A 13,969-nucleotide genomic window follows, 5' to 3' on the forward strand; every position below is an offset into this window, starting at 1 on the left:
ACATAATTGCCATAAAACCAGATTCATTCCCAGACCATTAAAGCCTCCACACCCAGAAGCTCCTCAGCAACCCAGCAATCCGCTTGGGCTCAGCAGGCCTATCTTGGGCCTGGCAGAGCTGGGAGACCAATCTGCTCAAACATGCAGAGGGGCCTAGGACTGGGGAGGTGCCCCATGAATAACTGCCTTGCCCACACACTATCCCAGCCTGGCAAAAAGGCCCAATGCGAAAGGAATAAGGCATGCAGGGGAAAGCCTCGGTCACCTGCTTCTGTGGCAACAACAGGATCTGGCTGTCAAAAGGAGAGGCTCCAGGCAGAGCAAACAGTGTTGAGTTAACTTTTCTTCTACCTTCAGGCACTACCTTCCTAACGCTGTTACCAAACCTCTCCCGGGTAGCAACAGTAGCCAGCTCCCAAATCAGCACCTAGCTAGAACCAGGTCCAAAAGGCAATGTACTTCAGCTCCCCACCTCATTCCCCTCTCCTCAAACTCCCTGCTCCTCCACCCAAACATGGAAATCTGGCCTTCTCCACCCTTGAGCATTTGGGGTGAACTGGGACTGCTGTTTGTTGTCTCATTTAAAGAGCAAGACAAAGAAAAAAGCCGATCTCTTCTGGGTTTCAGTCTGATTTTCAATCCCATAAGTAGTTTGGGCTCCAATCAGTCATACTTATTAAACATCTATTAAGCATCTTATCAAGCAGAGCACTCTACTAAGAACTTGGGAGAGGACAATGAGGTGAGAATAATAATGGTATTTGTTAAGCACTTACTATGTTCCAGGCACTGTACTAAGCGCAGGGGTGGAAATAGGCAAATCGAGTTGGACACAGTCCCTGTCCCACGTGAGGCTCCCAAGAGGCTCACAATCTCAATCCCCATTTTACACGAGGTGCCTCTGAGGCCCAGAGAAGTGAAGTGAGTTGCCCAAGGTCACAGAGCAGACAAGTGGCCGAGCCGGGATTAGAACCCATGACCTTCTGATTCCCACGCCCGTGCTCTAACCACTATGCCATGCTGCTTCTGAAGCAGCATGAGAAGACACGATCCCTGTCTTCAAAGGCCTTGCAATCTAGCAAAGGGAGGCAGATGCAAAACAATTTACAGACAGAAGGAAAAGAATGGAAAGATGGATGTGCGGATGAGTTAAGTGCTTATATAATGGGGCATGTAAGTCAATACGTGCATGTGCAGAAATGTTATAGGAGGCTGTGAGTGTGGAGATGGCACAAAAGGGCTGAGAGGATATGATCTGTGTCAAAGAAAGATGGGTTTGCTTTGACCACTTCTAGGTTGATATATGGAGAAAAGATAGCAGACTGGTGGTGAAGGTAATCTTGTGTGAGTGTGCCTACTGACTGGTCTGGAGGTCAGCACAATTCACAGATCTTGTCCTGGTTTTGCAGTGGTCCTACCTGCCTCTCTTCCTTCCTCTTCCCATCCCCGATCAACCTGACTGGTCTCTGGGGATTTCCCCAAGAACAGCAGCAAGGTAAGGGAACAGGAATGTCTAAAACACCGTCTGGCACCAGAGTACCTTGGGGAAATCAGGTTCCTGGGAGCAGTCAGAGGCAGGACTGGCTCTACACCCTTCTGTAATGGGGAACTGCATAGAGGAAAGCCCAAAGGCCATTAGCTTGAGGTTGGTGCTGGGCACAGAGAATGACAGAAAATTCAAATGGAAAGGATACTATTCTCTTTTGCAGAAAGCAGGACCATAGAGTCCTAGGACTAGAAAGAGTCTTGAAAAACCTATGGCATCATCCTCCTGCTTCCCAGAGGATCTTCCTTACTCTTCTTTCAGGGTGACCAGTACTCTTGCTTTCCGAAAACACAGCTACTCATGAAACAGCAGCCCAGCTCGGGAATCAAGCTTAGATCTGCATCCCATAATAGCACAGAGAGCTACTATGAGATCTTTGGGCGAGCCTTCTTAATTACGACTAACTTCTTTAGCAATTAAAAAAATAAGTAAAACATTTGAGCTGCATGTGTTTGGAAACCAACTTCTCTGTAAGTACAGTAATTACGGACGTCAACAATTGTATTTAACATGTGAATCTGTGCTCACATCGTAATGACTGCCACCAAACAGGACACATAGCTTTTACCGGTTTCATTAGATTGAAAACTCCTCGAGGGCAGGTGCAGTGTCGTGTTTTTTCCTTTGTGGAAGAACCTCTCCATCTGACACGGATCCTGGTCTGGGTCATATCCAAACCCCAGGTCCCTAGAGAAAAGAGACAGTTCCAGGTTGAGTCACTGTTTGGCAGCCTCAGGAATATCCCTCTTCTGCCTCTCCAGGACACAATGGTGAATCTGGAAAAGAGAAGGCCCATGATTTTATCCTGGCTCTGTTTGAGGAATCCAAGAATCTCTAGTAGGGCTGGGCAGAGAATGTGGGGCGAGGTAGTTGAGTTATAGCTTGGTAAGAAAACTGTGACAAGTGTTTGTCATATTTCTGATGAAGTCCTCAAAAACAGTCTGAGGCTTTGGGGTTGTGGAAAGTCCTGCACCTCCCACTCACTGGAAAGGGATTATAGGAGGAGGTGCTCTTTTGCCAGAAGATACAGCAGCAGAGGTGGTGTGGCCATAACAGGCTGAACAGCATGCCCTGGGCTTGGGGAAGGGAGGAGTAACAAGCTCAACAGGAATGTCTGCCTGTACTTCATAGTGTTAGAAGCGGCGGGGCGGAGGAGGGCAGGGGCTCCTTCTCCTCTCCAACCCAATGTTGGAGGAAAATCTGATGTAGCTGGAACTCCTTAGCCTGGAGAAAAGAAGGCTGGGGAATGCCTCAAGGACTATTACCCCGAAGATAACTTCTCTGTTCAGGAGCAATGGGCAAAGGGAGGCACAAGGGAAGATATTCTAGGCTGAAGAGCATGGGGGAGGCAGAGGACTCCTTTAGCAAAATGAGAAAAGAAAGAGAACAGACACTTGGAAATCTGGAATAGATGTAATTCCCCCAAACGTTTCTCCCAGAAGACAGGAGAATGGATTGGATGACCTCTGGAAGGCCATTTTATCTCCAGGACTTCAGGATTCCATCTCTGGTGGCCTGAAGAGTTATAACCCTGCCTCACCCCAAGAAATGTTCCTCCTCCCCTCCCTAACTCCCTCATTAAACTTGTCACCACTGTACACCACGACTGGCTACCGGAATCCAAATCTTTATTTTGCTGCTTGCTGGACCTTCCTCATTAAGACTCAGAGAATTTACTATGAATAAACCATAACCAAGACTCAGGTGCTTTAAAATTCTCTTTATTAAAATCATTCTTTTTTAAGAAAGAACTTGAAACACTTTGCGATCAGTAACACAGATCAGTAAAACTGGTGACGATTCATATGACACTCAACAAATTCTAACAAATTCCAAATGTTTACAAGCCAAAAGTTAAATTAACAAGATTTTTTTATATAAGCTCAATAAATATGTTCTGGTCCAGTTCAAGTATAATTCAACAGATCACAGCCTCAAATAGTCCAAGAAGGATAAAACCCTGTTAGAAAGAGTCTGGTGCTCTGCTGATATTCAGTCAATGTTGAATTTGTCATTTCTGATGGGGCTTAGCTTTCACATTTTCTTTTGTTGTTGATGCTACAAAACAGTAAGTCTTGCATGGGATATTAACCAAGACAAGGATGCATCTTCTTTTCAGGATGGCTGCTCTCTGGGAAGCCTATGGTTGATTCACTTTCAAATGATTCACAGACATTGAGGAGCCTTTTTTTTAAGAAAAAATTAATATTTTTCTGGCTGCACTTGACACTGTATTCGGTGCTATACACATACAAATAAGAAGTGCAAATTACAAGGTTGGTGAAGAATCATGCCAACGGTATAAAAATACATATATACATATATATGTATATATGTATATATAAAATCTTAGAATTAATTTTTAAAATACAGGATCCTGACTGAGCCTGGTAAGGAGAAAGCCCGGGAGTTGCTAACTGACCTCTGCTGGAGAGACATTCATTCAGCAGAGGCAACCTAACAGTAACCCAGGAGAGGGGCTGACTTTAAGGGTCAGTCTCCATTTCTATAAAACCCCACTTTCAGTGATTAACTATCTGGGACCTTTCAAACTGGATGAAAACAAATTCCCCGGAAGGTAGGCCTACAGGAACAGGGAGTGAAGAAGCAGTCCTTCGCCACTCTCCGAGTCCTACGACCAAGCCAGTAGGAGTGAACGACAGAGTCCCGCCAAAGTGAAGGAAATGGTCCCATTGCTTCCTTCCATGGACCTTCACGAAGAAGAAACATGGTTTTCAGGGCTCTGCCAGAACACTTCAGAGAAAGAAGGAAGTGGTTTCTGGTGCACAGAGCATGGTAAAAGCACTTATTGTTCAATAAACAGCTTTGGCACCTGGACTAATGAACTCTGGAAATGGAAAAAGCCAGCATTTTCCAACCCTTTCCTTTTTCCAGGAACCAGCCTTCCAGAGGGCCTAAAACAATCAGGTGATTTCTTCTGAGTTCCAGCTGCAGCCTCAGTCTGGAGCCAGGATGCAATTCCTAACTTGGAAAATAGCAGCCCTGCTTTCCCTTCCTTCCCTAGACTACCTTCTCCCTCTCTCCGTTTGCCTTTCACTCAAAGTTTCCACCCAAGCATCTTATCGGATTTAACTGTGTTTAAATGGCTCCAGTGGGAAGGTCCTTGGGCAGGCCTTATGTTTGCAAGTCCCTGGGACACTATCACCTGCCATAAAAAAAAATTAATAATTGGCTCACAGCAAATCTGCTAATGGCTTCGGTGAAACTGTGGCTATTCTCTCAGCCTAATCCTTCCTAGGCCCAAAATGTCTAGGTCAATTTCACATAAACACCCCAACCCAATTCTCCTGCTGACCTTCCTGAGCTTTACCCTCTGGCAAAAGCTTAACCTGAGTTCTCCGTCTGGCCTAAAGCTATTAGGTGTGTAGAGCATAGGAATGTCACCTTTGGCCATTTTATTCCTGCATGTGCTTGGGAGTAGTTTTTCCTGCACAAAACACCTTTGAAATGGAGCAGAAATATAAGCCATGGGCTTCGTGGTGGCTCTGCAGAAAAAGCCCCAGAGCAGGAGACTGCAACTCTGTACAAACAGTGCAATCTCCAGGCAGAATAAATTAAGAACATGAAAGGAAACTAAATATCCAGCCAGTGCTGCAAGAACCTTCGGCGCTGGTCTTAGCTTAAACTGTTTCTCAACTCCCAGTGATCCACTTGGAGGAGGATCACAACTGCCATGGCCCTTTCAAATCATTCTACTAGGAGGTTCCCGATAAGAGCACTACTTGGGAAGGTAGTGCTCAGGCACAACGGGGTGAGATAAGGCCAGAGTCCTTGGCCTGCAGTTTCCTTGTTTTTATGTTTTTCAATCAAATGCTGAAAACAATTTTAGTGCAGTCGTTTGTCCAGAACCCACATACCAACTGCTATTTTAGCTGGAGGATCAGGAAGTTGTTTAGTTCAACGCTTATGGAATTCATTGTCGGAGATTTTTTTTTTTAAAGTGTGTGTTTGGTTAGGGGGGAAGGGGGATGGCAGGGAAGAGAGAGACCTAATTTGTCCTGAAATCAAGAAGGGAAAGAATGAATTAGGAGAAAAGGTGCATTAAGACACAAAGCTGGTGAATGTTCAGGATGTTCCCAAACAGAAACTATTAAAAAGGTGTTTAGTGTTTGGAGGATGAAAAAGATATGGCAAGTTTCATGAACACCCTGTCATTCCACTAGTTTTCTGACTTCTTTCCCCTTTTGAATCTGGACTGGCACAATACTTTCAGGTCCCATTCCTGACATTTGTCCTGAGGGGACCACAAGCAGGGACTATCCTGTCTCTACTCCAGAATTCAGCATGGTGCTTAGCACATAGCAAATGCTTAGCAAAACCCATGATAATTAGGATTGGAGACTTTCCCCCAAAGTTTCTCTTTCTTGCCAAGCAGATTTGCTTTCACTGATTGTGAGCGCCTCAGGGACAAGCTCCATGTCTAATTCCCACATGTACACTCTTTCCTAAGTGCTTAGTTCAATGCTCTGCACAATGTAAGCACTTAATAAATACTACTCCTACCACAACTACTTTCAGACTGCTGACCCTGCATGATCCATCCTCCATGTGTGTGCCCTGCTCTAGCTTGCCCAAAATCCAGACACTGAGGAAATCCCTGAGCAGGAGGATTTTATAAAAGGACCATGGTTTTGACAAAGAATGCAGGAAAAAGAAGGAACAGCTCTCCTCCGCTTGCAGGACCTGGAACAATTGCATCCCTCTGGAAATACTTTTGGGGTTTTTTTCCCTTACATTCCCACAGAAGAAAATATAAGTCCTACGCTCTTCAATGTGCTGCCATCCTCACGGTCAATGCCAATGGACCCCAGGCTGGCTCCTGAGTGCACCCACCAGTGTTTTCTTCTTTCTAGCTTCCCTGCTGGAGCATCAGAGCTTCTTCCTTTCAAAATGTGGAACAATTCCCATGTCCTCTGGCACCGGGCTGCTGCCTCTTTCACTCCTCTTCAGGCCCTCCTCGGCCAGCTGGGACAAATACTTCTGTGAGCAAAAGAGAAAGGCCAAAGAGCAGTTGCTACACAGAGAGGAAAAATCTACCCCGAGGGACTGGAAGAATGGAGACACCTCGCTCAGTTGAGAAACTATTTTTTTTTTTTTTTTTTGGTAAAGGAGGCAATGCAGACCCTTCTCAGGATTGTTTTCTGGTGCTTGTTTCCTGAGGGAAAGCATTTACCTGTGAAACAGCTCTGCTGTTTCCTTGGTTTGGGCTGAAGTATGTTGTGCAAGAACCAGCAAATAGGTCATCCCATAGAGCTGGAATTCTCCACCATGCTTGTTCTAGTTCATACAGCGCGGCATACAGAAACAACCCATGCAAGGATGGATTCCTTCTGCCAGAGCCCTTCCTAGGGAAGAAGAGGTGAGTATAGCTATCAGAGTCCCTTTCACTGGGCCTCAGTTTAAGGAGATGGGGCTGAGGCCCCACCTGCTTTTGCAGCATGTGGGACCCGAGGTTCAGTAGATGGCAGACTTCTCTCTGAAAAGACCCTTATGAATTCTTAATGCTGCAAGCTTTGAAGAAGGAAACTGCTGCTGCCATTCCGTCGTGGCACTCCTCTCATCACTGCAACCATTTATCAGTTGGATGGCTAAGGATTGCCCCATCCAACCCCCTCTGCGATGTCCCTGAGCAGCAATAAGAACACAGGATTGGGAGTCTAGTTAGTTCTAGCTCTGCCGATGTTAAGGAAGTAGCTTGAGGACCTGAAAATTCAAATCCACTCACCCTGGTTGTATAAGAAAAGGGGCAGTCGGGCACTACCGAGAGGGTAGTCAGTCTGATTGCTCCCGCTGTTTCCCATCTAGCAGGAAAAAAATAAGTGAAGGCCAAATTCCCCCCTCCCTTCCCATTTCCTTGCTGTTTCCTGTGGGGACTGAAGTCCAATGAATGCCATGTGGTTTCAACTGTATATTCCATTCATCTGTTGTTTGGAACAGTTGACACCAGGAGGCTACTGGGTGCTGTAATGAGAACACATTACTTTTCCATTATGAGGTATGGCTGAAGTCTGGAGGGGCAGCGCCTTGGGGGAATGAAGCATCCATATGGCAGCCCTGCCCCTGCCCCATCGTCTTCTTGCTGCCTCCAATTCTCTCCTTTCAGCTGAAGGGCTGAATGCCCCTATGAGCTTCCCCACTGGGAGCTCCCAAATTGCTCCTTCTGCTCCAGGAAAGCTCCAGCAGCACCCGTTCATCGGTTCACAGCTTTTCCAGCTTGCCACTTTGCATAGGGATGAACAGAAAACATTTTGAAAATCCCAGAGGTAGAAACCCTGGTGAGTGGTGGGGAAGAGGAGGAAAGGTACCCCACCATCTTTATGGCTAACTTAGAGCTGGGGACACTGAAGCTTGGCACTCATCACACCTGGCTTTGAAGAATCCTCATTCTGAAAACAAAGGCTCTTTTCTGCAGATAATCAAGTTTTTCCTCTCTCTCTCTTTCTCTCCCTCCCCCAGCCAAGGAAGCTAGAGAGCTACATTGCCTCTCCCTGTTTAATAAGGGTGCCGCACACAGTATGGTTAAATTATCCACAGAGAGGGTTTGTGTAAGGAGTGAGAATGAAGAAAGCAAGCCTGGCTTTTGGAGAGCAATATCCTGGGCCTCTACAGACTCGGAAAAGAATCTAAAGTTGAATCACTTCAGAATGTAGACATACTGAAGTCCAAGTCTGTTTCTGTCCATTTTGTTCGAGAAGCATGTTGGCATGGGTCAAACCTAATGCCGATAGCAAAGCTCTTCATAGAATCCATTCATTCAATTGGATTTATTAAGCGCTTATTGTGTGTAGAGCACTGTACTAAACTCGAGAGAGTACACTACAACAATAAACAGGCACATCACCTGCCCAAAATGAGAATTTAAATTTCTTAACAGCTTGAGAGAAATCTCCCATGCTTACCTGTAATTTTTTTTTTTTACTTTTGATTGTAGAGCGGTCTGGGTTCCAAAGCACCAGACTGAGCTCTGTGGGGGTATAATTTTTTTCCTGCCAGATATTCTTCCTGGTGTAGATCCCCTGAATGGATGGGGGGTGCATTTGCTTGACGGCTGCTGCCAGCCTGCACTGTAGCCCTCTCAGGGGACTAAGGTCAGAAGAGAAAATGTTCCAAAAGGTGACTGTTAATCAGGCGGATGGGCTAACATCAGGCTTCTGGAGAAGGTACTGGACATGGGACCGTGGGACTAGTGGATAATCACGGTGGGTTATTACCTAACGACAGGTGTCCCAGGCAGACTCTGGCCCCAGATGGAATCTCCTCCGTGTAAAAATACCCTTGCCCCATTCGAACATGGCCAGGGACACTCCAGGAAGTTTTATGAGCTGCCCACAGCCATAACATCAGCTTCTGAATTAGGAAAAAGTTATGCAGCGTGTGCCTTTGGGGGATTTGCCTTCCCTTCTAAACAGCTCAGGAAGCCACGTTTTTTGCACTCTCTGGAGTGGCTTGCCAACTGAGTCCAGGAGGGGAGAGTCTTTCACTCAATCCAGCTGCCCTGGTGGCTCGCACTAGGATTTGTGTCCAGATCTCCCCAGTTCACTGATTGGTCATGGGAAGAAATGCTGAATCACCATTTTTTCCAGCAAATCTTCCAGAACAGGTTTCAATCAGAGAATCCTCCCTCCTCGCTCTCCCCGGGATGCCATCCTGCCAACCCCATGGTCCTGCAGGGCTGCCAGTGATGTTAGGCGACTCTTTCTCCAGACCAAGTTTCTTTCGGTGAAAAATTGAAGCAAGTTCCAGCCTGAGCCCCACCATGCAATTTCCAGGAGGTTGGGGAAACCACTGAACTAGAACCTTACTCTCCCCCGACCCTCAATCTCTCTGGAATGGCAGGGAAGAAGGGTCTGGGATCTCTTCAGCCCAAAGGAGGAGTCCCCAAAGCAGTGACAATTGTGTCTGGTGTGTTTTTTTCAACTATCACCTCTTATCACTCTAGCATGCCTGAGAAACTCCCAAGTCACCAAAGGACATGGGGCTCATCCTCTTATGGCCAGAAAGTTCAGCACTAGGTTAGCAGGCAAAATTTTTGCTGCCAGCCTATCCCAGAGTCAGAAACCCAGCCTGAGGCCTACAGAATATACCTTCCCCCAGGCTCTCTGTCAGAGAACTCCCGGAGATCCAGGTGGAGCTTTGAATACAATCCAATGCTGATGCTTCAGTCCCAACACTTCAAACAAGGTATGAAGGGGTGGGGGCAAGTGAGTGGGGGTCATACCTGAAGGTTCCTATAGTGAACAGAGCTCCGACAGTGGTTTATCTTTGCAGTCTCCTCGCTTGTGTAGAAGAGTCCACACAGCTTACAGTAGAACCCTGTTCTGGGTACCACAAATTCTACCCCTAATCAAAGACACAGGGAATCAAACATGTTGGAAAGGCAGCATATATAATCAATCTATTATATTTTTTGAGTGCTTAATATGAGCACAGGGCTGTATTGAATGTTCGGGAGAATGTAATACAACAGAATTAGTAGACATGTTCCCTGCCCATAATGAGCTTACAGTCTAGAGGGGGAGACAGACAATAATATGAATAAATATTTTATAATCTATAAAATGTAAAGACATGTACATAAGTGCTGTGGGGTTGGGGTGAATATTAAATGTAGAAAGGTCGCAGATTGAGGTGCATGTACTCAACTGAACAAGGGGGGCAAACTGGGGTGTGACTTCTGTGCCTTTGGCTATATTCTTGTGATTACTCACCCAGGGAGACCAGGATCGGGAGAACTTCAGGTTCCTATTCTGCAGATGGGGATGGGGATAGGGATGAATAATTTGTCCAAGGTCACCTTCTGGGGGGGATGGAGTGCTGGAGCTAGAAGCCAGGCTTTCCCTACTACTTGGGGATAACCCCACTCAGAAGAATCTAGTATATGACCATTTCATGAAAAGATTATTGTTTGGGTGGGCTCCTGCAAGGGGATAACTCAGAAAGAATGGTGGAAATGGAAAGGGTCCGGAGAAATAGCAGTTGCTTGAAGCCGACTTGGATTTTGTTGGAATCAATCAATGACATTTATTGAGTGCTTACCATGTACAGAGCTCTGCACTAAGCTCTTGGGAGCGTACAATCCAAAATAGATGATAGACATGTTCCCTGCCCACAGAGAGCTTACAGTCTAGAAATGGTAAACAGTCAAGTCTCTTCTGCAGATTCCTTGTGGGGGAAGTGTATTACCCTAGATTTATATAATGTCACACCCCATAATTTGGTCCTCTTTCAGAAGACACAACAGCCCTCTCTCTGATTAGCACCAAGGCGTAAGTTCTCTGGCCCTCCACTACGCCCCATCACTTTCTTCTGGGTTTGGGATCTGCCTCTCCTTGAAGGCTATATAGGGTAGGTGGATAACACTGATGAGGTTAGGATGAATGCATATAGAGAGATGCATATAACATGTTCATACTGAGAAGTCCATTAATATCAGCCTGAGAAGTGGCAGGGGAATTAGTGTCCAAAGATAACTGGCTCCAAGACAGTTGTGCGTTGCCCAAAAGTCATGAAAGTTTTTTTTGTTTGTTTGTTTCTTTAAATAAATAGATGAGATTGTCTAAATCAGGCAGACCCATCTGAGCCCCCGTCTGAATCATGCAGACACATCTGAGCCCCTGAGATAGAGAAAAAGCCCAGTCTGGCTATTAGTTAAGTTTATTTTTTCACCTCAAAGTTGCCACTAACATTCTCAGAAAGATAGCTCACTAATGATCTGAGCATCTGATGGTGAGTTCTGGACTCTATCTCTGTGTGTATAACTAATTTGTGATTCTTAGAACTGGTATCTGGAAATAAAATGTTACCTTCATTTTCTTAACCCTACAATTAAGGATGATATCTACGTATTTCTCCCATTCTGGGCAAGTGGTAAAAGTAAAATTGTGCCCATGGAAGAAATACTTTATCAACTCTCTAGTAAGCCAGGCTGACTAAAACCATGATTTTGGAAGAAAACTTAAAGAGGTCACCTGATCCGTACTCCTGATTCCAGGCTTTACCTGCCCAAAGAAGTAATACTGCATCTTCCAATTTCTGGGACAGAAAGAAATTTTGCCCTTTACCCAGGTAATATAATGTTTTCTCCAAATCCTACTCACTAGAGCTGCCTTACGGGGACAGGATCAAGGGGGTGAGAAGTCATCACTTTATTTACATCTGCTAGACTGTAAATGCCTCCACTAGACAGTAAACTCCTTGAGGGCAGAGATTTTGTCTATGTACTCCCAAGTATTTAGTAGAGTACTCTATCTGGAGTGCTCAATAAATACCAATGATTGATTCGTTGATTATTTCTTGTCTGACCTCTACTGAAGATGCTACCTCCTATTATCTCCCCCTACATGCCTTACTTCTGTCCAAGCAAGGTCAATTTTGGTGACTTGGAGGAAATATAATTTAGCCCACCTCTTCTACCTATATAAATGTGGTATCTGTTAAGCCCTTACTATGTGGCAAGCACAATACGACGTACTGGGGTAGATATAAGATCATCAGGTCCCATATGGGGTTCACAGTCTAAGTAGGAGGGAGGAGGATTCGATCCCCATTTTACAGATGAGGTAACTGAGAAACAGAGATGTTAAGGGACTTGCCCAAGGTCACACAATAGACAAGTGGTGGAACCAGGGCTAGAAAACTGGTTCTTCTGACTCCTAGGCCCAGCTAATCTAAAAGCAGCATTTGTTTTCCAAAGACAGCTTCTAAGTAAGGATCATTATAATCCTCAGCGTGGCTCACTGGAAAGAGCCTGGGCTTGGGAGCCAGAGGTCGTGGGTTCTAATCTCGGCTCTGCCGCTTGCCAGCTGTGTGACTTTGGGCAAGTCACTTAACTTCTCTGTGCCTCAGTTACCTCATCTGTAAAATGGGGATTAAAACTGTGAGCCCCACTTGGGACAACCTGATCACCTTGTATCCCCCAGCGCTTAGAACAGAACAGTGTTTTGCACATAATAAGCTCTTAACAAATACCACCATTTATTTATTTAATCCTGTCATAACAATATGTCTGAGAATTAAGTAAACATGGAAGCATTTTAGAAGCAGAGCCCCTAAAAGGCAGAGTTGCATACACAACAGATGCAATCTGAGTCTTTTACCCTGGCTTTTGGGTCTCAGCCCTCCACACCCTACTTGCCATGGCGGTCCTTTGACCAGCACTGCCTTGGCCCCTGGGGAGGTGGCACTTGGTCCTTGGTTTTGATGACAATAGCTCTGTTGCACTGCCGTTTCACAGGGAGGGGTCTGCAGTCACACATGAGCGCCTACATCAGCCATCCCTGAACCCTTGGGAAGTATTACTGTTCGCTTAACAGAAAACCTGAAACAGAGAACTAAGTACTTCCTAGCTTGCCAATTCCCTCCTGGTAATGATGAAACCACTTCAGTCCTACCTATACCTCTGGGGCTCAGGACTGACCTGGTCTGAGGTTCCCCTTGTGCCAGGGCAGGGGGTGAAGTGCTGTTCCCTCAAACTGCACACCCCAGAGATCCAGTCCAACCAGGGATGAACCCCCAATCTACTCATTCTTCGGGATTTGGGTGAGTTACGAGCCACTGCAGTCTGAAGCCATGTAGACTGCTGTTTTGCTAGCCCTGGAGGCTGGTTTAGAGTTGAGACAACACTTGGGTCACGGGACATAAACACAGACTGCCCCCGCAGTGGACAAAGAGACCCTGTACCCAGCCTCAAGACTGAGGCTGCCTGGGGCCTTTCCCCAAGGCCCAGGATCCTGACTGTTTCCAGCCCAAACCAAAGACTTTGGGCAGAACCAGACTTCTGGGATTTAATACCAAGGAATCCCAAAATAACACAAAGAGAAAGGTCCTGGCAATTTCTTCTGCCTCTTTAACTCAAAAGGAATCCCCTATATGTCTAACCTGAAGCTAAGAATTTCTTTCAATTTGAAAACAGCTACAGCCCAACCGTTGTTAGCCAGGATCAACAGGATTAATCTAAAAACATATTTTTTTTTTGGATGGTGGACACCTTGCTGGCATATGACAGGCTCTGAGCAAAAAACCCCCACAAAAAACCAACAACAACAAAAGAAGGAAATTTGCTCTTCATAATCCTCACTATCAAAATGTTGCAGTTGGGACAGAGAACAATAAGAGCAAAGAAATTTGGTATCCAGGGTGAACCCACACCATATCAGCCTCTCTGAATTTTCCTTGCCTAATTTACCCTTCCTGAAGGACTGAATTATTGTGCTAGTTGCAATGTTTTTCAACTTTCGGCTAGAAATACCTTCAGAGAGATCTAAGTCTGTGTGTTTGAAGTACATTTGCTCTCACTCCTCACTCCAGAATCAAGCCTAGGTGTTCTGGTTCAGGGGCAGGCCTGGTCCATAGAGCCCAGCAAGGACTTAGGTTGACCTGGGGGGCTGCTAGAATGAGCTTCTC

The 13,969-nt window shown here is 45.7% G+C and overlaps 1 protein-coding gene across 3 annotated transcripts in view; it reads right to left on the reverse strand.

Moving 5' to 3' along the window:
• Positions 1–1,089: 1,089 nt before the first annotated feature.
• The window catches only part of RBM20 (RNA binding motif protein 20), a 154,037-nt gene continuing 141,157 nt past the window's right edge, over positions 1,090–13,969 (reverse strand). The window contains exons 13-15 of one of the 3 annotated variants that reach the window (XM_029080497.1): positions 9,786–9,907; positions 6,401–6,547; positions 1,090–2,233 (exon numbers count right to left, since the gene is read on the reverse strand). In XM_029080497.1, coding sequence (XP_028936330.1) covers positions 6,437–6,547; positions 9,786–9,907 — 233 coding nt within the window. In that variant the 3' untranslated portion in view covers positions 1,090–2,233; positions 6,401–6,436. Of the gene's footprint in view, positions 2,234–3,246; positions 6,548–9,785; positions 9,908–13,969 lie in introns of those variants that run through there. The other 2 variants (XM_029080498.1, XM_029080499.1) reach the window with 2 other exon arrangements.

The sequence above is a fragment of the Ornithorhynchus anatinus genome, chromosome 16 (genome assembly GCF_004115215.2).
Source record: "Ornithorhynchus anatinus isolate Pmale09 chromosome 16, mOrnAna1.pri.v4, whole genome shotgun sequence".
Lineage (NCBI taxonomy): Eukaryota > Metazoa > Chordata > Mammalia > Monotremata > Ornithorhynchidae > Ornithorhynchus > Ornithorhynchus anatinus.